We start from the raw sequence: 26261 nt of genomic DNA on the forward strand, positions 1-26261 counted from the left end.
GAGCAAACGAAGAGGAACAGAGGAGAGATGCCAGAGTAACACTTCCTTAGTACTGCTTACAACGAGGAACAAAGGAGAGATACCAGACTAAAACTTTCTTAGCATCTACTACACACACAACCAGAGTGCTAGAAATAAATTAAACAAACTTGAGATTATTTACAGGGACAGACAACAGTGACATATTGCACTACCCGAGGTTTAATCTGAAGCGTTGGGACATGTCTACTCAAGCCCCCACACGCCAAACTTTTTATACACTGGAGAGGGAAGGGAGTAGCGCCGTTTGTCCTTATAAACTTGGACTGATTCATTGGGAATAAACTCCCACTCCTACGACTTAAGGAAGCAGGACTCCTACTCCCGGTCCTGTGATTCATGAAGACTAATAGTATAGATCTTAAACTGAATGCGAAAAAGACTAAGAAGTTTTGGCTACAAGTAATCTAAAGCCAAGACAACAGTGCACAAGTGTTCGCAATAATGCTATTCAAGTTCTTGACTTTATATCAAGAAGTATGATTGTTAGAAGTCCTAAGGTTATATTTCAACTATATATATCTTTGGTAAGGCATTATTTAGAATATGTTACTCAGATCTGGTCTCCATATTACAGAATGGACAAAAAAGTGCTGGAAAATAGGCACAAAAATAATGAAGTTGATCTGTGTCAGAAACTTTCCCACAAGATGGGCAAAAAGTACTGAACTTTCGCTCTAAAATAGCGCGAAATGTAGATATAATTAAAGACTATTTTCACACAAATTTAAAGGAGCTGTTTGACAAGATACATAAATTTTTGTGATTTTACAGTTAAGATTACACCAGCCGGGCTGTGGCTCGTACGTTGGTTTGCGTGCAGCCAGCAGTAACAGCCTGGTTGATCAGGCTCTGATCCACCAGGAGGCCTGGTCACAGACTGGGCCGCGGGGGCGTTGACCCCCGGAACTCTCTCCAGGTAAACAGAATCAGCTAGAGGAGTGTACCATACATTTTTTTTAGAAATATAATGGGCAATAATAATTGTCCAATGACAATTTGAACCTCCCTCTAAAAAAACAATAAACCAGTTTTGAAAGTTTTGAAGCCAATCAGAAAATGCACTTTCAGGTAGGGCATTTTTTACCTATAAAATTGGCAAATTAGCATCTGAAGTCCAGACTGACGATACGAACCTTTATCTTAAGTAAGTTTAAAGTCTAGAACCGATGAGACACACTCAAGTTATAGCATAAAAACTTTGCAGGAGGAAAAAATACGATTTTCGACAATCACAACAAGTATCTCCATTCGGGAATACCTGATGTCCGATGTTACTTAATCATCACAATGTTTTCCTAGGGACACACAGCGACCGTGGCTGTGAGTATGCATGTTGAACTCTAGACTCACTGGCTTAATAAGAGACAAGATAATGACTACTTGTAAACAAACTACATCCTTGGGATGAGGGAGAAGGATGATAGACATTTAATTATATATATAATTAAAACTTCACTAAACCGCGAGTTAACATACGATAATTTTTGTTTATTTTTTGAGTTAACCCATGACTTTAATCTCGAGAGTGAAGAGTGATACTATACATCACTGATTAAAATATTCCGAGACCTTAATCTCGTGACGTTTGTTAGTTTTCATGGATACATGGTGCACGTTTGTGTTCTTCGACACATCACGTACGTCTGTGTCCTTAGACATATCCCCGCTTCTTGAAGCAAGTACAGTACCAGGTCATTCCTATATGTAGATGATTTTGCCATCGCTTGTGCACGCCTGGACTGTCGCCTCGGTGCAACGACTCTGCAACACGCTATTGATCGCCCTGCACACCGGAGGCCACTTCATATGGGGCCAAGTTCTCGCCCTGGCATAAAAAAAAATATACAACCCGAACAGGTTAAAAACGTTCGTGGAGAAAGAAATTGAGGACGGATCGAAATATGCTGCAATCTTCCTCCCCAACTCTTGCAGATACTGTATTACGAGTTCTTCAGCAATCCAGTTAAATGCTGTAGTACACAGAGGACAATACATATGCTCCTCGACTTACGATATTTTCGACTTAGGTTGGGTTCGTCGGAACGAAGCCCCATCGTAAGTCAAGGAGCACCTTGTACACATACGCTGAGTCGCTAAAGTCAGACTCGGGACTTTCTAGGACTTGCTGGAGGACGATTAACACATGTATCGTTCCAACTAGGTCCAGTTGGTCCAACTACGTCCAGTTTGTCCAACTAGGTCCAGTTGGTCCAACTACGTCCAGTTTGTCCAACTAGGTCCAGTTGGTCCAACTAGGTCCAGTAGTATCATGCAATTCTTTGTTTTATGTGGCTATACACCCACACGAAGACACGATAAAACACAGTACAGTGGCAAACATACATTTGGACCTCCAAATGATGTCCTCTTCAGCAGGTGAAGTGTGTTCCACTTCACTCTATTTCATTGAGACTATGTAAGTGTGTGTTACACTGACCAGCGTTTCTTACACTATCATTAGTGTTATATATTCAACGGGAAGCGCTAAACACGCAGGGATCATAAAGAACATTGTATCACCAGCATCAAGACCCTCCTGAAAGATATTAAGACGTTCATTGTATCACCAGCATCAAGGGGTTAAAACATTCCTTGTATCAAAAGGCACAGCTTAACAGCATAAAAACACAGAGGGGTGTATAAGTGAGACAGTGGCCAGGTAGCGACCGAGTGCTCTTGGTACAGTATGATCAAAGACCGCTGCTGCATACCAATCTCCTTCTCAAGCTGTTGCCTAACTTTACTGCTGCATCATAAAGCAAGTCTCCCGGCGTGATTCTGGTTCTCCCTTGATGTGTAAATGCTGGCTGTACCTTTAACCACATGTGTGTGTGTGTGTGTGTGTGTGTGTGTGTGTGTGTGTGTGTGTGTGTGTGTGTGTGTGTGTGTGTGTGTGTGTGTGTGTGTGTCGGGATGAGAAGGATGCACTGTGCGTGTGGCAGAAACTTGCGGGTGCAAGAAGAACGCTGCGTTCATTCCACTAATGGTATACAGTACTGACAAGCTGATGAATGAGACACTTGAGAAACACTTGGGTAACTCTGTTGATGAGACGCTTCCACAACCAGTGGCTTTTTCATTCTCGTGCGGAGAATATATGATGGAGCCGGTGGAAGAAGTGGGAGGCTTATTTTGAGGTGTTCACTCCCTCGGCCTGGATAGGTGTTCACACCCTCGGCCTGGATAGGTGTTCACACCCTCGGCCTGGATAGGTGTTCACACCCTCGGCCTGGATAGGTGTTCACACCCTCGGCCTGGATAGGTGTTCACACCCTCGGCCTGGATAGGTGTTCACTCCCTCGGCCTGGATAGGTGTTCACTCCCTCGGCCTGGATAGGTGTTCACTCCCTCGGCCTGGATAGGTGTTCACACCCTCGGCCTGGATAGGTGTTCACTCCCTCGGCCTGGATAGGTGTTCACTCCCTCGGCCTGGATAGGTGTTCACTCCCTCGGCCTGGATAAACAGATACAAAAGGATGCAAGACTTACTGGCGCATCTCTACTCTACTTGCAGCGTGTGACACTCCATCCTCACACACCTGATGTACCTTTATTACGACTTAGCGACTGGACACCTATCAAACATGAGACACTGGACACCTATCAAAGATGAGACACTGGACACCTATCAAAGATGATGCACTGGACACCTATCAAAGATGAGACACTGGACACCTAACAAAGATGAGGCACTGGACACCTAACAAAGATGAGACACTGGACACCTATCAAAGATGAGGCACTGGACACCTAACAAAGATGAGACACTGGACACCTATCAAAGATGAGACACTGGACACCTATCAAAGATGAGGCACTGGACACCTATCAAAGATGAGACACTGGACACCTATCAAAGATGAGACACTGGACACCTAACAAAGATGAGACACTGGACACCTATCAAAGATGAGACACTGGACACCTATCAAAGATGAGGCACTGGACACCTAACAAAGATGAGACACTGGACACCTATCAAAGATGAGACACTGGACACCTATCAAAGATGAGGCACTGGACACCTATCAAAGATGAGACACTGGACACCTATCAAAGATGAGACACTGGACACCTATCAAAGATGAGGCACTGGACACCTATCAAAGATGAGACACTGGACACCTATCAAAGATGAGACACTGGACACCTAACAAAGATGAAGCACTGGACACCTATCAAAGATGAGACACTGGACACCTATCAAAGATGAGACACTGGACACCTAACAAAGATGAAGCACTGGACACCTAACAAAGATGAGACACTGGACACCTATCAAAGCTGAGACACTGGACACCTAACAAAGATGAGGCACTGGACACCTAACAAAGATGAGACACTGGACACCTATCAAAGATGAGGCACTGGACACCTATCAAAGATGAGGCACTGGACACCTATCAAAGATGAGGCACTGGACACATATCAAAGATGAGGCACTGGACACCTATCAAAGATGAGACACTGGACACCTATCAAAGATGAGACACTGGACACCTATCAAAGATGAGACACTGGACACCTATCAAAGATGAAGCACTGGACACCTATCAAAGATGAGACACTGGACACCTATCAAAGCTGAGACACTGGACACCTATCAAAGCTGAGACACTGGACACCTATCAAAGATGAGACACTGGACACCTATCAAAGATGAGACACTGGACACCTATCAAAGATGAAGCACTGGACACCTATCAAAGATGAGACACTGGACACCTAACAAAGATGAGACACTGGACACCTATCAAAGATGAGACACTGGACACCTATCAAAGATGAGACACTGGACACCTATCAAAGATGAGGCACTGGACACCTATCAAAGCTGAGAGACTGGACACCTATCAAAGATGAAGCACTGGACACCTATCAAAGATGAGGCACTGGACACCTAACAAAGATGAGACACTGGACACCTATCAAAGATGAGACACTGGACACCTATCAAAGATGGGGCACTGGACACCTGTCAAAGCTGAGACACTGGACACCTATCAAAGATGAGACACTGGACACCTATCAAAGATGAGACACTGGACACCTATCAAAGATGAGGCACTGGACACCTATCAAAGATGAGACACTGGACACCTATCAAAGATGAGACACTGGACACCTATCAAAGATGAGACACTGGACACCTATCAAAGATGAGACACTGGACACCTATCAAAGATGAGACACTGGACACCTATCAAAGATGAAGCACTGGACACCTATCAAAGATGAGACACTGGACACCTATCAAAGATGAGACACTGGACACCTAACAAAGATGAGGCACTGGACACCTATCAAAGATGAGACACTGGACACCTATCAAAGATGAAGCATTGGACACCTATCAAAGATGAGACACTGGACACCTATCAAAGATGAGACACTGGACACCTATCAAAGATGAAGCATTGGACACCTATCAAAGATGAAACACTGGACACCTATCAAAGATGAAGCATTGGACACCTATCAAAGATGAGACACTTGACACCTATCAAAGATGAGACACTGGACACCTAACAAAGATGAGGCACTGGACACCTAACAAAGATGAAGCACTGGACACCTAACAAAGATGAGGCACTGGACACCTATCAAAGATGAGGCACTGGACACCTATCAAAGATGAAGCACTGGACACCTATCAAAGATGAGACACTGGACACCTATCAAAGATGAGGCACTGGACACCTAACAAAGATGAGGCACTGGACACCTATCAAAGATGAGACACTGGACACCTAACAAAGATGAGGCACTGGACACCTATCAAAGATGAGGCACTGGACACCTATCAAAGATGAGGCACTGGACACCTATCAAAGATGAAGCATTGGACACCTATCAAAGATGAGACACTGGACACCTATCAAAGATGAGACACTGGACACCTAACAAAGATGAGGCACTGGACACCTATCAAAGATGAGGCACTGGACACCTATCAAAGATGAGGCACTGGACACCTATCAAAGATGAAGCATTGGACACCTATCAAAGATGAGACACTGGACACCTATCAAAGATGAGACACTGGACACCTAACAAAGATGAGGCACTGGACACCTATCAAAGATGAGGCACTGGACACCTATCAAAGATGAGGCACTGGACACCTATCAAAGATGAGGCACTGGACACCTAACAAAGATGAGGCACTGGACACCTATCAAAGATGAGACACTGGACACCTAACAAAGATGAGGCACTGGACACCTATCAAAGATGAGGCACTGGACACCTATCAAAGATGAGGCACTGGACACCTATCAAAGATGAAGCATTGGACACCTATCAAAGATGAGACACTGGACACCTATCAAAGATGAGACACTGGACACCTAACAAAGATGAGGCACTGGACACCTATCAAAGATGAGGCACTGGACACCTATCAAAGATGAGGCACTGGACACCTAACAAAGATGAGGCACTGGACACCTATCAAAGATGAGACACTGGACACCTAACAAAGATGAGGCACTGGACACCTATCAAAGATGAGGCACTGGACACCTAACAAAGATGAGACACTGGACACCTAACAAAGATGAGGCACTGGACACCTAACAAAGATGAGGCACTGGACACCTATCAAAGATGAGGCACTGGACACCTAACAAAGATGAGACACTGGACACCTATCAAAGATGAGGCACTGGACACCTAACAAAGATGAGGCACTGGACACCTATCAAAGATGAGACACTGGACACCTAACAAAGATGAGGCACTGGACACCTATCAAAGATGAGGCACTGGACACCTATCAAAGATGAAGCATTGGACACCTATCAAAGATGAGACACTGGACACCTATCAAAGATGAGACACTGGACACCTAACAAAGATGAGGCACTGGACACCTATCAAAGATGAGGCACTGGACACCTATCAAAGATGAGGCACTGGACACCTAACAAAGATGAGGCACTGGACACCTATCAAAGATGAGACACTGGACACCTAACAAAGATGAGGCACTGGACACCTATCAAAGATGAGGCACTGGACACCTAACAAAGATGAGACACTGGACACCTAACAAAGATGAGGCACTGGACACCTAACAAAGATGAGACACTGGACACCTAACAAAGATGAGACACTGGACACCTATCAAAGATGAGGCACTGGACACCTAACAAAGATGAAGCACTGGACACCTATCAAAGATGAGACACTGGACACCTATCAAAGATGAGGCACTGGACACCTATCAAAGATGAGGCACTGGACACCTATCAAAGATGAGGCACTGGACACCTATCAAAGATGAGACTCTGGACACCTATCAAAGATGAGGCACTGGACACCTATCAAAGATGAGGCACTGGACACCTATCAAAGATGAGGCACTGGACACCTATCAAAGATGAGGCACTGGACACCTATCAAAGATGAGACACTGGACACCTATCAAAGATGAGGCACTGGACACCTATCAAAGATGAGACACTGGACACCTATCAAAGATGAAGCATTGGACACCTATCAAAGATGAGACACTGGACACCTATCAAAGATGAGACACTGGACACCTATCAAAGATGAGGCACTGGACACCTATCAAAGATGAGGCACTGGACACCTATCAAAGATGAAGCATTGGACACCTATCAAAGATGAGACACTGGACACCTATCAAAGATGAGACACTGGACACCTATCAAAGATGAAGCATTGGACACCTATCAAAGATGAGGCACTGGACACCTATCAAAGATGAGGCACTGGACACCTATCAAAGATGAGGCACTGGACACCTATCAAAGATGAGGCACTGGACACCTATCAAAGATGAGACACTGGACACCTATCAAAGATGAGGCACTGGACACCTATCAAAGATGAGGCACTGGACACCTATCAAAGATGAGGCACTGGACACCTATCAAAGATGAGGCACTGGACACCTATCAAAGATGAGGCACTGGACACCTATCAAAGATGAGACACTGGACACCTATCAAAGATGAGGCACTGGACACCTATCAAAGATGAGACACTGGACACCTATCAAAGATGAGGCACTGGACACCTATCAAAGATGAAGCATTGGACACCTATCAAAGATGAGGCACTGGACACCTATCAAAGATGAGGCACTGGACACCTATCAAAGATGAGGCACTGGACACCTATCAAAGATGAGGCACTGGACACCTATCAAAGATGAGACACTGGACACCTATCAAAGATGAGGCACTGGACACCTATCAAAGATGAGGCACTGGACACCTATCAAAGATGAAGCATTGGACACCTATCAAAGATGAGACACTGGACACCTATCAAAGATGAGACACTGGACACCTATCAAAGATGAGGCACTGGACACCTATCAAAGATGAGGCACTGGACACCTATCAAAGATGAAGCATTGGACACCTATCAAAGATGAGGCACTGGACACCTATCAAAGATGAGGCACTGGACACCTATCAAAGATGAGGCACTGGACACCTATCAAAGATGAGGCACTGGACACCTATCAAAGATGAGGCACTGGACACCTATCAAAGATGAGGCACTGGACACCTAACAAAGATGAGGCACTGGACACCTATCAAAGATGAGGCACTGGACACCTATCAAAGATGAGGCACTGGACACCTATCAAAGATGAGGCACTGGACACCTAACAAAGATGAGACACTGGACACCTATCAAAGATGAGGCACTGGACACCTAACAAAGATGAGACACTGGACACCTATCAAAGATGAGACACTGGACACCTATCAAAGATGAGGCACTGGACACCTATCAAAGATGAGGCACTGGACACCTATCAAAGATGAGGCACTGGACACCTAACAAAGATGAGACACTGGACACCTAACAAAGATGAGACACTGGACACCTATCAAAGATGAGGCACTGGACACCTATCAAAGATGAGGCACTGGACACCTATCAAAAATGAGGCACTGGACACCTATCAAAGATGAGGCACTGGACACCTATCAAAGCTGAGACACTGGACACCTATCAAAGCTGAGACACTGGACACCTATCAAAGCTGAGACACTGGACACCTATCAAAGATGAGACACTGGACACCTAACAAAGATGAGGCAATGGACACCTATCAAAGATGAGGCACTGGACACCTATCAAAGATGAGGCACTGGACACCTATCAAAGCTGAGACACTGGACACCTATCAAAGATGAGACACTGGACACCTATCAAAGATGAGACACTGGACACCTATCAAAGATGAGACACTGGACACCTATCAAAGATGAGGCACTGGACACCTATCAAAGATGAGACACTGGACACCTATCAAAGATGAAGCACTGGACACATATCAAAGCTGAGACACTGGACACCTATCAAAGATGAAGCACTGGACACATATCAAAGCTGAGACACTGGACACCTATCAAAGATGAGACACTGGACACCTATCAAAGATGAGGCACTGGACACCTATCAAAGATGAGACACTGGACACCTATCAAAGCTGAGACACTGGACACCTATCAAAGATGAGGTACTGGACACCTATCAAAGATGAGACACTGGACACCTATCAAAGATGAGACACTGGACACCTATCAAAGATGAGACACTGGACACCTATCAAAGATGAGACACTGGACACCTATCAAAGCTGAGACACTGGACACCTATCAAAGCTGAGACACTGGACACCTATCAAAGATGAGGCACTGGACACCTATCAAAGATGAGACACTGGACACCTATCAAAGCTGAGACACTGGACACCTATCAAAGATGAGGCACTGGACACCTATCAAAGCTGAGACACTGGACACCTATCAAAGATGAGACACTGGACACCTATCAAAGATGAGACACTGGACACCTATCAAAGATGAGACACTGGACACCTATCAAAGATGAGGCACTGGACACCTATCAAAGATGAGGCACTGGACACCTATCAAAGCTGAGACACTGGACACCTATCAAAGATGAGGCACTGGACACCTATCAAAGATGAGGCACTGGACACCTATCAAAGCTGAGACACTGGACACCTATCAAAGCTGAGACACTGGACACCTATCAAAGCTGAGACACTGGACACCTATCAAAGCTGAGACACTGGACACCTATCAAAGCTGAGACACTGGACACCTATCAAGGCTGAGGCACTGGACACCTATCAAAGCTGAGGCACTGGACACCTATCAAAGATGAAGCACTGGACACCTATCAAAGCTGAGGCACTGGACACCTATCAAAGATGAAGCACTGGACACCTATCAAAGCTGAGACACTGGACACCTCAAAATTTCCTTTCTACCTCTCCCACGGCCTCCAGCAGCCATTCTCTACATTGGGTTGCAGAAGTCACGTGTTGTTGAAACATTTCATCAATACAGATATGCAGGTGTTGCATGTGTTTCTTTTTCATCAACCTGATGGTATTGTTTACCATTAGTGAGAAACACTACGTTCTCCTTCCTCCGTGCTTATTGTAGTTTTATTGTTGTTTGTTGTTGCAGGTTTATTGTTGTAGGTCTATTGCTATTTTAGTTTTATTCTTGTGGGTTTATTGTGGCTGTAGGTTTGTTGTAGGTTGACTGTTGTTGTAGGTTGACTGTTGTTGTAGGTTGACTGTTGTTGTAGGTTGACTGTTGTTGTAGGTTGACTGTTGTTGTAGGTTGACTGTTGTTGTAGGTTGACTGTTGTTGTAGGTTGACTGTTGTTGTAGGTTGACTGTTGTTGTAGGTTGACTGTTGTTGTAGGTTGACTGTTGTTGTAGGTTGACTGTTATTGTAGGTTGACTGTTGTTGTAGGTTTACTGTTGTTGTAGGTTGACTGTTATTGTAGGTTGACTGTTATTGTAGGTTTACTGTTGTTGTAGGTTGACTGTTGTTGTAGGTTGACTGTTGCTGTAGGTTGACTGTTGTTGTAGGTTGACTGTTGCTGTAGGTTGACTGTTGCTGTAGGTTGACTGTTGCTGTAGGTTGACTGTTGCTGTAGGTTGACTGTTGTTGTAGGTTGACTGTTGCTGTAGGTTGACTGTTGCTGTAGGTTGACTGTTGCTGTAGGTTGACTGTTGTTGTAGGTTGACTGTTGAAGTTTCGTTATTCCTGTAGGTTCATTGTTGTTGAAGATTTATTTTCGTAGGTTTATTGTTGTTGGATTATAGTTGTTGTAGTTTCATTGTAGGTTCATTTTTGTAGTTTTATTGTAGGTTTATTTTTGTAGATTTATTGTAGGTTTATTTTTGTAGATTTATTGTAGGTTTATTTTTGTAGATTTATTGTAGGTTTATTTTTGTAGATTTATTGTTGGTTTATTGTTGTTGTAATTATATTCGTCACAAAAACAATCACAACACTGGTTTTCGTCGTAAGATGATTTGTTTTATGGTGACGTCACTACGGTGGCAACGAGGTGAAACTGTCTGATGGCCCCATTACTAGCCACGGAGTCTTCCATGCTCTCTAACAATCTACAACCCACAACACTGTGATTGTAACAGTCCACAAGTAACCCACAACACAAACAGTCCACAAGAAATCCACAATACCATGGTTGTAACAATCCACAAGTAACACATACCGTGGTTATAACAATCTATAAGTAATAATACCGTGGCTGTAACAATCCACAAGCAACACAATACCGTGGCTGTAACAATCCACAAGCAATGCAATACCGTGACTGCAACAGTCAACAGTCCCGCATCTCCAACAATCCACAAGTAACACATTTTGTAAAGGAGATTTCAGATAACATATCAGTTCCTCCTGAAGTCTTATCCAATCACTACGTGACAATCTCATGACCTGATGATGGTCCAGGAGGGACCGAAACCTCGTCTACAGTTTCCTTTCCAGATTGTATGATTGTTATGGAGGTTGTTTATGCTGAGAGATGTTTCTCAATGTATATACACTGAGATGTTTCTCTCTCACTGTATATACGCAGAGATATTTCTCTCTCTGTATATACACTGAGATGTTTGTGCATATACACAGATGCTTCTTTCTCAGTGTATATACATTGAGATGTTTCTGTGTAAAACATCGAGAGATGTGTATTTCGCAGTGTATATACATAGATGTTTATCTCAGTGTATATACACCGAGAGGTGTATATACATTGATGTGCTGAGAAACACCGAGAGGTGTTTCTCAACACATCTACACCGAGAAGTGTCTCTCATTCAGTATATAAACAGAGATTTGTATTTCTTAGTTAATATCTTATTAAGTGCGTATTCCCCATTTTAGTTCCCAGAATATTACTGACTCGTGGTGTCAAGGTGACACACAGGCTTAAAGACCCTAATGTAGCCGATAGGCTTTAAACCCAACTAAATTTTCACCGCAGGTGACTGTCACATCCGCGCCGGTCACGGACCGCACATGGATGTTCATCCACCGACACTGCCACCGCCGCTGCCGCCGCAGCTGGACCCGACACACTCCACCGACGTCACAGCGCTGGCAGATAAGACTGCCATCCTCAACTGCCGTGTCCACAACATAGCGAATAACACAGTAAGTGAGTGTGCGAGAGAGAGAGAGTGTGTGTGTGTGTGTGTGTGTGTGTGTGTCTGTGTGTCTGTGTGTCTGTGTGTCTGTGTGTCTGTGTGTCTGTGTGTCTGTGTGTCTGTGTGTCTGTGTGTGTGTGTGTCTGTGTGTCTGTGTGTCTGTGTGTCTGTGTCTGTGTCTGTCTTTCTCACTCTCTCTCTCTCTCTCTCTCTCTCTCTCTCTCTCTCTCTCTCTCTCTCTCTCTCTCTCTCTCTCATCCTCCCTCTTCCTCCCTCTCATATAAACATGTCTGTCAAAGAATACCCGACAGTAACCCACAATACCTTGGCTACAACAGTCTACCAGTAACCCACAATACTCTGGCTGCAAGAATCCACCAGTAACCCATAATACCCTGGCTGCAACAGTCCATTAGTAACCCGCAATACCTTGGCTACAACAATCCACCAGTAACCTACAGTACCGCAGCTTAGAAGGTTGTAGGACGGGAGAATATTAGAATGGGTCGAGGGTAACGAGTGGCGTTCACAAGGAAATGCACTGGGGATTGTTTTTGTTTAAATTGCACCCGTACAACATAATTTACGAAGTAGAATCACGTTTACTGGCGTCAGTCTGACGATAAATAAAACAGCAGAGGAATTAAATATAATCGAGGATGAGGTGAATCAATTAAAAACGGTAGTCAAAGAAATGGCTCTTGGTATTCAACCCAGAGAAGTCTCTATCCTCATAGCTTCTGGTCTAGTCTTGTTGCAAACTTTACACTGTTTTTGTTTTTTTTGTCCAAGCTTCTTGACGTGTTGACTTGGTATGGGTTCCATACTACTGATGCTGCGTACTCCACGATGGGACCGACCTGTGTTGTGTGCAAGGTAATGAGGATAAGGGAAGAAGGAACGATAAACTGATAGCTATAGGAAAAAAACAGGACCTTGGTATTAATAGGGAAAAAAAAGGCCTCGTAGTCACTGGGGAAAAAAGGGCTCTAGGTAGGAGAGACTCCAAGACATATGAACACTGATAGCGAAGGGATAGAGGAGGAACTGGACACTACGTACGAGTCACTGAGAGGCAACGATAAAGCAAAGACATGTTTCATAGAGTACCAGAAACAAGAGGACACAACTGGAAGCTGAAGACAGAATGAACCATTGGTAAGTTACTGTGTATTTCCATAGTTTCAGGGTGGAATGAGTTTGACGAGGAGGTAATGGAAGCTCTCTAGACACACCTTTCAGAGAAGGGATGATAGAGCACGAGAGGCTAAAATCCAGACAGTGTCGACTAGACCAACTCTGCTGAGAAGTGGGATCAGCACTCTCTCTCTCTCGCGCGCGCGCACACGCACGCGCACACGCGCACACACACACACACACACACACACACACACACACACACACACACACACACACACACACACACACACACACACACACACCATTGAAAATAGGAAAAAAAACATGAGCGCTTTCATGTGCTTACACATCTTCAGAAGATGTGTAAACAAAAAAAACCGCTCAGGTATTTTTCCTATTTTCACTGTCGTATTTGTATATTTTTGTATATGTATATTACGTGTATGTATGTATGTATATATATATATATATATATATATATATATATATATATATATATATATAAATACTGCATATCCACCCACAATTATTCCACATCACTCTTCGTCCGATCGCTAAAATCGTCGCACGATAATGTACCTGTCCGTCTGCTTGTCAATACACATCTCGTGCTCTGCCTGAAAATGGGCAGAATAATTTCAATCTGACACAAGACTTCCAAGTTTTTAACTGCGCTGTTGGAGGCAGATCCCCTCTTCATATTATATTTATATTTATAAGCCCTCCAGCTGTGTCAGTACTGCGGTAACTATATCAGTCACTGCGAGATACGTCTACTTCAGACCGCCAGATAAATTAGGTTTATTTAGGTATAGGTAAGTACAGTTATGATACATAGTGTAAATTACTTAATATGAAGAACAAAAAGGCACAATTCTGTGATTGGAACAATACACAAATCACCGGCAAATACGAGAGAGAAGCATACGACGCGTTTCGGTCCGATTTGGACAGCATTACCAGCATTACCTCTACCACGACTTCTCCCCTTCCTTTCTTCTCCTTTTCCCGTCCCTGTCCCCCTCTCCTATAAATACTGGTTCCCTCACCTTTGTGCGTTAGTGTCACTTGTGAATGATCCAAGACTGACCGAAACGTCGTCATAAGCCAGTCTCTCCTATGTGCGGGTTATTCGTGCAGTTCCTAAGATAACCCCCCCCCCCAAAAAAAAAAAAAAAAAAAAAAAAAAAAAACAGACAAAGCGACTTATTTCCAGTGAAGTTCTTGTGATATCTTATTATTTAAGCCTTAAATGTTAAAATAGCTAAGTAACTCAACTAGTAACTAGTAATTCAACCTAGTAACTGTTCCTTAAAAACCCTCAAGAGGCAACATGTCATTGCTGATTGCAACATTCATCCGAATATACGTCAGTATAACACCAGAGGAAGGCAAGAGTAATTTTTTGAGGTGGTCACTTGAAAGGTGGTGAAGCAGAGGTGTGCAGCCACATTCACTCACTGAGCACGCTCTCAGGAATAGCCTTACAGAACAACAGCTGTTGCAGCACTGACGAGAGTAACAGGGTAACACCACAGCTGGATGTTTGGCAGAAGTTAGTAGCAAACTCTTCTGAAAAGAAAAGAACCCAAACTACATTAAGCCGGAGACTAAGATATATTACGAGGTAATCACAAAATTTACTCTTGTCCCAATTAATTTGCACAATACTGTATATAATAGAGCAGAAGTCAGGTTTAGCAGCCGGAGGTGATGCCACAAGGGAGTAAGGCCCAGTAATGGAAGTGAATCATGCGAAACTTGTTCAGCAGCGTTATAGGGTTTCCTCTGAACTAAAATAATGTTGATGCCGTGTCAGATACGCATCATATCACCGCTGGTATACAATACCAGTAAGTTGATGATTAAGATATATGCAACACTTGCATATCTTTATTGCCGAAGGGTTTCGCCTGTTGTAGAGAGCGAAACGTTTTGGCTTTCGAGCTTTCCTTTTAGCTACTAGCCTTCACCTTTTTTTACCGCTGGCGTTCATTCCTTGCAACCCTTTCGTTATCGACCCCGGCCATGAACCTGCTCCTTCACTTTACCAGCTGCGTGTGCAGTGTCCAAGTGATCTTCCAACCTTTCAGTGAAGGGTTGCGTTTTCTCAGCCGTGGTTCTGAACTCCGAGTACGTGTCACCATACCTAGAGGTTCTGAAAGTTCCTTTAGTGTTCTTGCCAGCAGCAACAGGAATCCCAACTGCCTCCTAGAACTTTTTCACCTCTCTAAAGAAGAGTAGGGCTGCGTTGAATATGATTCTCGGCTAAACGTAATATGGAGACGTAAAACCGGAGAAGGGAGTTGCTTACTGAACGCAGATTTCTTCCCTCGAATAGTTATGCTGGTTCATTACGGAGCCAACTTTTACTTCTTGGAGAGTGGTAACTCTTGCTTCAGTCATGCTAATGATTCTCTCTCTTTTTTAAGCTGTAAGGAGAGCATGAATGGGTAGGTAGAAGACTGGCACAAGATTGAACAGAGTGTTTTGTGACTCTCTGATCGCGGGTTCTAACCCCACCCGTGGTATTTTTTTTTTTAGCAGCGAGGAAAGATTTGACAGATAAGAAGAGGGTGAAAAAAGGTTAAATAGCCTGGCTATTTCGAGTGGTTTTAATGATTAGTATTTGTCACACAGTGACGAGTATCACAAAAATCAATGTACCTACTGATACACAACTTACATTCAAAGAACGATCTATATGATGAATAAGAATATATCTTATACCAACACACACACACACACACACACACACACACACACACACACACACACACACACACACATACACACACACACACACACACACACACACACACACACACACACACATACACACACACACACACACACACATACACTCAACCTGACACTTGCTGAAACTCTGAAATTTGACGCCACTGCCAGACTGCAGTGCCCAATATACGAAGCACATTAACTCGGTAATATTTAAAACATATGTCGTCATTAGTCATACTGGAAGGGAAGTTGTATCCACTAAGCCAGTATTAATGTAGCCAAATAAATATCATTAATAATTTCAGAGGTAACACTTCAATACTCTCCCATCATGCTACTTCCTGGTTATCGTTTATTCACTAATATTAAGGGGTAGCACCAGAATATTAAAAAAACAAATATGTGGACTCTAAGTTGTAATGAACAAGTGTCAGTGAATAAACAGAATATTGGACGGGGAGGCGAACTGCGGCCTGCAGAATATTGGACGGGGAGGCGAACTGCAGCCTGTAGAATATTGGACGGGGAGGCGAACTGCAGCCTGTAGAATATTGGACGGGGAGGTGAATTGCGACCTGCAGAATAAAATAGATATGACTCACGAAATCGTAATGACACGATTGCAGACAAACCTTACCACGGGCGGTGATTGAACTCGTGGCGATTGAGTCGTAAAACTCCAGGTCAGCGCGTAAGCCACTGTGCCATGTGGCTGCACTAACATTCATCCAGCTAAGTATATTTATACACCATAGAGAGGTTAGCACAGGCCTGTGCTATAAAGATATATATATATATATATATATATATATATATATTATATATTATATATATATATATATATATATATATATATATATATTATATATATATATATGTATTATATATATATATATATATATATATATATATATATATATATATATATATATATATATATTTATATATATATAATAATGTCGTGCCGAATAGGCAGAACTTGCGATCTTGGCTTAAATAGCAACGTTCATCTTGCCATATAGGACAATTGAAAATTTGTGCATGCAATAATTTCGCCAAAATCATTCTGAACCTAACGAAAAAAATATATTTCACTGTGTTTGTTTAGTATTAAATTATTGTAAACAAATCTAAAATATATTTAGATGGGTTAGGCTAAAATAAATTTTTCTTGTTATAATAAGGTTAGGTAAGTTTTCTAAGATTCTTTTGGAGCAAAATTAAAATTTTTTATATTAACATTAATGAAAAATATATATCTTTAAGCGTATAAGAGAAAATTTTAGAAAGGACTTAATTTTAAATGAGTTCTTGCTAATTGACCAGTTTTACATATTCGGCACGACATATTATAATATATATATATATATATATATATATATATATATATACATATCTTGGGTAGTAGGTTGGTAGACAGCAACCACCCAGGGAGGTACTACCGTCCTGCCAAGTGAGTGTAAAACGAAAGCCTGTAATTGTTTTACATGATGGTAGGATTGCTGGTGTCCATTTTTCTGTCTCATAAACATGCAAGATTTCAGGTACGTCTTGCTACTTCTACTTACACTTAGGTCACACTACACATACATGTACAAGCATATATATACACACCCCTCTGGGTTTTCTGCTATTTTCTTTCTTGTTCTTGTTTATTTCCTCTTATCTCCATGGGGAAGTGGAACAGAATTCTTCCTCCGTAAGTTATGCGTGTTGCAAGAGGCGACTAAAATGCCGGGAGCAAGGTGGTAGTAACCCCTTCTCCTGTATATATTACTAAATTTAAAAAGAGAAACTTTTGTTTTTCTTTTTGGGCCACCCTGCCTCGGTGGGATACGGCCGGTTTGTTGATATATATATATATATATATATATATATATATATATATATATATATATATATATATATATATATATATATATATATATATATATATATATATATAATGTGTGTGTGTGTGTGTGTGTGTGTCGTGCCGAATATGTAAAACTGGTCAATTAGCAAGAACTCATTTAAAATTAAGTCCTTTCTAAAATTTCCTCTTACACGTTTGAAGATATATTTTTTCATTAATGTTAATGTAAAAATTTTCAATTTTGCTCCAAAAGAATCTTAGAAAACTTACCTAACCTTATTATAACAAGAACAATTAATTTTAGCCTAACCCAACTAAATATATTTTAGATTTGTTTACAATAATTTAATACTAAACAAACACAGTGAAATATATTTTTTTCGTTAGGTTAAGAATGATTTTGGCGAAATTATTGCATACACAAATTTTCGCTTGTCCTATATAGCAAGATGAGCGTTGCTATTTAAGCCAAGATCGCAAGTTCTGCCTATTCGGCACATTATATAATATATATATATTTATTATATATATATATATATATATATATATATATATATATATATATATATATATATATATATATATATATATATATACAATGGTTTACAATGGAAAGGTTTCACAGCAGCACTTGTGTGACATGACCTGTGTCAGAGGTCAACAGCTGTGACTCAACTGTCCTTTCTAACATCCTCAGAGGATTTGAGTGTACATCTATTCTCTTACCCATCAAAGCCATGTATTCCAATCTTCTGTTTATTGGCAATCGTTTTCCATGACCTGAGTACGTACACACACACACACACACACACACACGTACACGTACACTGTTGCGTGTACCTTCTATGCTTACAAATGTGTTTTTCAGGTTTAGTCGTGACCAGCTGCTATCATGCTATACAACGCCAGCTATATTATGGTCACTGCCAAGCAGCTATGTTGTTATTGATACCAACTCTCAGTACTGCTAACCTGAACTATATTATTCTCAAAGCTGGTTCAGATATTCTCAGTACTCCCAATAATATTTCCGAAGTTCGCTATTTTTTACCTAAAACTCCGGTTATATATTTATAATTCTAGGTATATTATCTAAGCTATTTTTTGCTAATGATACCAGACATATTATTTGCTAAAATAGTTGTATTATTTCAGCCCTGGTTATATTATTTTCACTGTTGGCTATATTATTTTCACTGCTGGTTATATTATTTTCACTGCTGGTTATGTTATTTTCACTGCTGGTTATATTATTTTCACTGCTGACTATATTACAATACTATATTATTTGGATTTTTGCTATATTATTACCAGCTCCGTCTGTACTTTCGTTTTTTTTACATCCCTGACTACATTACTTTTTTTTAAGCATTATGTGTATTTTCATTTTTCCTGGATTCAACGTTCTCATACGAGCGGGATCGTTAAGCTCAAAACTTCTCCCGTGTGTTCCGAAGCTGTCCCACGCCGGAGTCATCAGGGCCAGTTTAGTGCCAGCCCCGACCAGGATAGTGCCAGCTCGGTCGGGATACTGTCAGACGGTCAGAATATTGCCAGTCCGGCTAAGGTAGTGTTAGCCCGGGTAGGATAGTGCCAGCGCAGCTAGAATTGTGCCAGCTCTGTCAGGAGAGTGTCAGCCCAGCTTAGAGAGTGCCAACCAGGATAGCCTTTCGCTGTAATCTTCCAGTGGCATGCTTGTACCCTCCTGCCCTACCTGTACCTCACCTGTACCCTGCCTGCCTCTGTACCTTGCCCACTTCCTTTCCGTATCATCCCTGTACCAACTCTCTACCATCCCTGTCCAGTCTCTGTACCCTCTCAACACCTTCTGTGTACCCTCCCTGCCCGTACTCTTCTCTGTACCATCACTGTACTCTTCGTGTACCTCCCTGCTACTCTCCCCCACCACTACCTGGGTTAACCATCCCCGGAGAACACACTGATCTAACCCCTCCCACTCTAACGTTAATAAAATTAACCACTTCCCACTAACTCACTTCCGTTTAAGGTGGCCACACGGTGAAGCGCTCAACGAAGATAATTGAACCAATACACAGTTTTCTTGCTAACTTTAGCTGAAAGAAAAAAAAAACTAAATTCTCAAAGTAGGAAGAATGGCTGTATAATTCTCAAACTTCCGAGACGATTCTGAGAAGCATTTAGGGCAAGGCTCGATACAAGGTACTGTTCCTTGATAATGTGAGAAATCACGAAAGCGATTGGAATCTCACTATTTTTTTCACAATGGTTGTTCTGCATATTGTGATATCGCCTGTTTACTGTGATCTTATTGCATATATATCCGGGGATCGAACCCGTGTTGATTTAGTCCGGCTCGTGGGAAGAGCGAAAATTCACGACGCTCTAAACCACTGGACCATACAATCCTACAGACATGAGCCTAGCGAGCTAGGTTTGCTTCATGTTGTGAGGTTTTAGCCCGCCATGAGGCGGGATAAAACAACACTGGTTCGATCCCCCGGCTAGCCACAGATTGATTAAATACCATTTGTTCGAGGTTACAATAATATATATATATATATATATATATATATATATATATATATATATATATATATATATATATATATATATATATATATATATATATATTCAACAAGTCTACCGTCTCCCACCGAGGCAGGGTGACCCAAAATGGAAAGAAAATCCCCAAAAAGAAAATACTTTCAGCATTCAACACTTTCACCTCACTCACACATCACTGCTTTTGCAGAGGTGCTCAGAATACAACAGTTTAGAAGCATATACATATAAAGATACACAACATATCCCTCCAAACTGCCAATATCCCAAACCCCTCCTTTAAAGTGCAGGCATTGTACTTCCCATTTCCAGGACTCAAGTCCGACTATATAAAAATAACCGGTTTTCCTGATTCCCTTCACTAAATATTACCCTGCTCACACTCCAACAGATCGTCAGGTCCCAAATACCGTTCGTCTCCATTCACTCCTATCGAACACGCTCATGCACGCCTGCTGGAAGTCCAAGCCCCTTGCCCACAAAACCTCCCTTACCCCTTCCTTCCAACCTTTTCGAGTACGACCCCTACCTCGCCTTCCTTCTCCTACAGATTTAAATGCTCTCCATGTCATTCTACTTTGATCCATTCTCTCTAAATAACCAAACCACCTCAACAACCCCTCTTCTGCCCTCTGATTAATACTTTTATTAACTCCACACTTTCTCCTAATTTCCACACTCCGAATTTTCTGCATAATATTTACACCGCACATTGCCCTTAGACAGGACATCTCCATTGCCTCCAACCGCCTCCTCGCTGCTGCATTTACCACCCAAGCTTCACATCCATATAAGAGTGTTGGTACTACTATACTTTCATACATTCCCTTCTTTGCCTCCATAGATAACGTTTTTTGACTCCACATATACCTCAACGCACCACTCACCTTTTTCCCCTCATCAATTCTATGATTAACCTCATCCTTCATAAATCCATCCGCCGACACGTCAACTCCCAAGTATCTGAAAACATTCACTTCTTCCATACTCCTCCTCCCCAATTTGACATCCAATTTTTCTTTATCTAAATCATTTGATACCCTCATCACCTTACTCTTTTCTATGTTCACTTTCAACTTTCTACCTTTACACACATTCCCAAACTCATCCACTAACCTCTGCAATTTTTCTTTAGAATCTCCCATAAGCACAGTATCATCAGCAAAAAGTAACTGTGTCAATTCCCATTTTGAATTTGATTCCCCATAATTTAATCCCACCCCTCTCCCGAACACCCTAGCATTTACTTCTTTTACAACCCCATCTATAAATATATTAAACAACCATGGTGACATTACACATCCCTAAGACCTACTTTTACCGGGGAGTAGTCTCCCTCTCTTCTACACACCCTAACCTGAGCCTCACTATCCTCATAAAAGCTCTTTACAGCATTTAGTAACTTACCACCTATTCCATATACTTGCAACATCTTCCACATTGCTCCTCTATCCACTCTATCATATGCCTTTTCTAAATCCATAAATGCAATAAAAACTTCCCTACCTTTATCTAAATACTGTTCACATATATGCTTCAATGTAAACACTTGATCTACACATCCCCTACCCACTCTGAAGCCTCCTTGCTCATCCGCAATCCTACATTCTGTCTTACCTCTAATTCTTTCAATTATGACCCTACCGTACACTTTTCCTGGTATACTCAGCAAACTTATTCCTCTATAATTTTTACAATCTCTTTTGTCCCCCTTCACTTTATATAAAGGGACTATACATGCTCTCTGCCAATCCCTAGGTACCTTCCCCTCTTTCATACATTTATTAAACAAAAGTACCAACCACTCCAACACTATATCCCCCCCTGCTTTTAACATTTCTGTCATGATCCCATCAGTTCCAGCTGCTTTACCCCCTTTCATTCTACGTAATGCCTCACGTACCTCCCCCACACTTACATTCTGCTCTTCTTCACTCATAAAAGATGGTATACCTCCCTGACCAGTGCATGAAATTACCGCCTCCCTTTCTTCCTCAACATTTAAAAAATCCTCAAAATATTCTCGCCATCTACCTAATACCTCCCTCTCCCCATCTACTAACTCCCCTACTCTGTTTTTAACTGACAAATCCATATGTTCCCTAGGCTTTCTTAACTTGTTTAACTCACTCCAAATTTTTTTTCTTATTTTCCTTAAAATTTCTTGACAGTGCCTCTCCCACTCTATCATTGGCTCTCCTTTTGCACTCTCTCACCACTCTCTTCACCTTTCTTTTACTCTCCATATACTCTGCTCTTCTTATAACACTTCTGCTTTGTAAAAACCTCTCAAAAGCTAACTTTTTCTCTTTTATCACACCCTTTACTTCATCATTCCACCAATCACTCCTCTTTCCTCCTGCACCCACCCTCCTAAAACCACAAACTTCTGCCCCACATTCTAATACTGCATTTTTAAAACTATTCCAACCCTCTTCAACCCCCCCACTAATCTTTGCACTAGCCCACCTTTCTGCCAATAGTCGCTTATATCTCACCCGAACTTCCTCCTCCCTTAGTTCATACACTTTCACTTCCCTCCTACTTCTTGTTGCCACCTTCCTCTTGTCCCATCTACCTCTTACTCTAACTGTAGCTACAACTAAATAATGATCCGATATATCAGTTGCCCCTCTATAAACATGCACAGCCTGGAGCCTACCCATCAACTTATCCACCAATACATAATCTAACAAACTACTTTCATTACGTGCTACATCATACCTTGTATATTTATTTATCCTCTTTTTCATAAAATATGTATTACTTATTACCAAATCTCTTTCTACACATAGCTCAATTAAAGGCTTCCCATTTACATTTACCCCTGGCACCCCAAATTTACCTACTACTCCCTCCACAACATTTTTACCCACTTTAGCATTGAAATACCCAACCACAAGTACTCTCATACTTGGTTCAAAACTCCCCACATATTCACTCAACATTTCCCAAAATCTCTCTCTCTACACTTCTCTCTTCTCCAGGTGTATATACGCTTACTATAACCCACTTTTCACATCCAATCTTTATTTTACTCCACATAATCCTTGAATTTATACATTTGTAGTCCCTCTTTTCCTGCCATAGCTTATCCTTCAACATTATTGCTACTTCTTCTTTAGCTCTAACTCTATTTGAAACCCCTGACCTAATCCCATTTATTCCTCTCCATTGAAACTCACCCACCCCCTTCAGCTTTGTTTCACTTAAAGCCAGGACATCCAGTTTCTTCTCATTCATAACATCCACAATCATCTCTTTCTTATCATCTGCACAACATCCACGCACATTCAGACTTCCCACTTTGACAATTTTCTTCTTATTATTCTTTTTAGTAATCTTTACAGGAAAAGGGGTTACTAGCCCATTGTTCCCAGCATTTTAGTTGACTTTTACAACACGCATGGCTTACGGGAGAAAGATTCTTATTCCACTTCCCCATGGATATAAAAGGAAAAGTAATAAGACCAAGAACTATTAAGATAAAATCAAAGCAAACTCAGATGAGTGTGTATAAATAAACGTGTACATGTATGTGTAGTGTGACCTAAGTGTAAGTAGAAGTAGCAAGACGTACCTGTAATCTTAAATATTTATGAGACAGACAAAAGACACCAGCAATCCTACCATCATGTAAAACAATTACAGGCTTTTGTTTTACATTCACTTGGCAGGACGGTAGTACCTCCCTGGGTGGTTGCTGTCTACCAACCTACTACTGTGTATGTATATTATATATATATATATATGCATGCATGCAATAAGATCACAGTAAACAGATGATTTTAAAATATGCAAAACAACCACTGTGAAAGAGTAGTGAAATTCCAAACGCTTTCGTGACTACTCACATTGTCAAGGAGCTATCATAGTTCCTTGACAATGTGAGTAGTCACGAAAGCGTTTGGAATTTCACTACTCTTTCAAAGTGGTTGTTTTGCATATATATATATATATGTGTGTGTGTGTGTGTGTGTGTGTGTGTGTGTGTGCGCGCGCGCTCGCGGGCAAGAACGAAAGAGAGAATAAAAGGGGTTAGACTTGAAAGAAGTAGAATAGTAAGAAAGTAGCTGTTGCCTCTTTCCCTTGCTTTCCATGCCAGGTAAACAACAGGTGGACACTAACGACAGGTTCTCTCCTTCCCCCCCCTTCGCTGCAGGTGTCGTGGATCCGTCACAGGGACATTCACCTACTGACGGTGGGCAAGTACACCTACACTTCAGACCAGAGGTTCAGAGCCTTGCACGAGGATGATTCTGATGACTGGGTTCTCAAGATCAACTATGTCCAGGTGAGCACTTCCCTTAACTCTACTATTGTCACTACTACTACTGTTACTTCTGATGTTACAACTAATGCTGTTACAATAGTATTACAAATTTTACCACTATTACATCTGCTAGTGTTTTTACTATTAGTCTTACTACCAGTACTATCAAAACTATTTCTATTACTTCGATTCCTATTACTGATACAGCTGTTACTACTACTACTACTACTACAAAATCCTAAAATTACTAGTATTACCACTGCTATTACTGCACTTCTACTTGTGCTACTTTTTATAAAATTATTATTGGAAAGTATTAAAGATGATATACAGCTCCTGGGACATCTAAGGATTTCATTTAAGGAAAGTGAATGGTTTCAGTTTGTTGAAGGAAGTTTTAAGAAGCATCAAGCACCTTGGCATCTCCCTTGAAGAGCTTTTATATCTGTCAGATCTTCAGCATCTTTGATAAATCTGCTCTACTGCCTTGTGATAGATCTTAACATTTTGATTTCTACGTCACTTGAAGGAGGATTCTCTGGCCAAGAATAAGACTGGATATTACATCGGTTTTAAAGAAGACACAGAATTCATCGCGAAATGACCAGAATGCTGGTTTCGCGTCATTGTTCCGCAGCAAGACATTCGCGGAGTCTGTAAGCGCGTTTTGTTCCCCTCAGTGGCTTGTCTCGTCTCAAATGTAACATGAGACGATTGAAAAGTTCTTGACAAGTGTCTCAGCGCTACGGACACTTGTGGATGAGAATGGTCACACACACACACACACACACACACACACACATACTAAAGAAACCAAATTCTACAACACAACAAGAGAAGCGAACCTCTAGGACAGACATGATCACAATGTAGAATGTGAGGGCAAAGATAAAATGTATGTAAGAAGGAAACCGGGGAAGTGCCACAATGTGAAAGTATGTGGGGAAGTACTACAATGTGAGAGTATGTGGGGAAGTGCCACAATGTGAAAGTATGTGGGGAAGTATCACAATGTGAGTGTATGTGGGGAAGTAGCACAATGTGAGTATGTGGGGATGTACCACAATGTGAGTGTATGTGGGGAAGTACCACAATGTGAAAGTATGTGGAGAAGTACCACAATGTAAATGTATGTGGGGAAGTACCACAATGTGAGTATGTGGGGA

The 26261-nt window shown here is 41.7% G+C and overlaps 1 protein-coding gene and 1 long non-coding RNA gene across 3 annotated transcripts in view; one reads left to right on the plus strand and one right to left on the minus strand.

The window, feature by feature from the left end:
• LOC138854509 (uncharacterized) overlaps nucleotides 1–26261 on the minus strand; it is a 482813-nt gene that overhangs the window by 173805 nt on the left and 282747 nt on the right. The gene's annotated exons all lie outside the window — the stretch shown is intronic.
• The window catches only part of LOC128699323 (limbic system-associated membrane protein), a 214259-nt gene that overhangs the window by 154250 nt on the left and 33748 nt on the right, over nucleotides 1–26261 (plus strand). For both annotated transcript variants that reach the window (XM_053791942.2, XM_053791943.2), the window contains exons 3-4: nucleotides 12379–12548; nucleotides 24985–25116. In XM_053791942.2, the coding sequence (XP_053647917.2) occupies nucleotides 12379–12548; nucleotides 24985–25116 (302 nt within the window). The remainder of the gene's footprint in view (nucleotides 1–12378; nucleotides 12549–24984; nucleotides 25117–26261) is intronic.

The sequence above is a fragment of the Cherax quadricarinatus genome, chromosome 61 (assembly GCF_038502225.1).
Source record: "Cherax quadricarinatus isolate ZL_2023a chromosome 61, ASM3850222v1, whole genome shotgun sequence".
In the NCBI taxonomy this organism is placed as follows: domain Eukaryota; kingdom Metazoa; phylum Arthropoda; class Malacostraca; order Decapoda; family Parastacidae; genus Cherax; species Cherax quadricarinatus.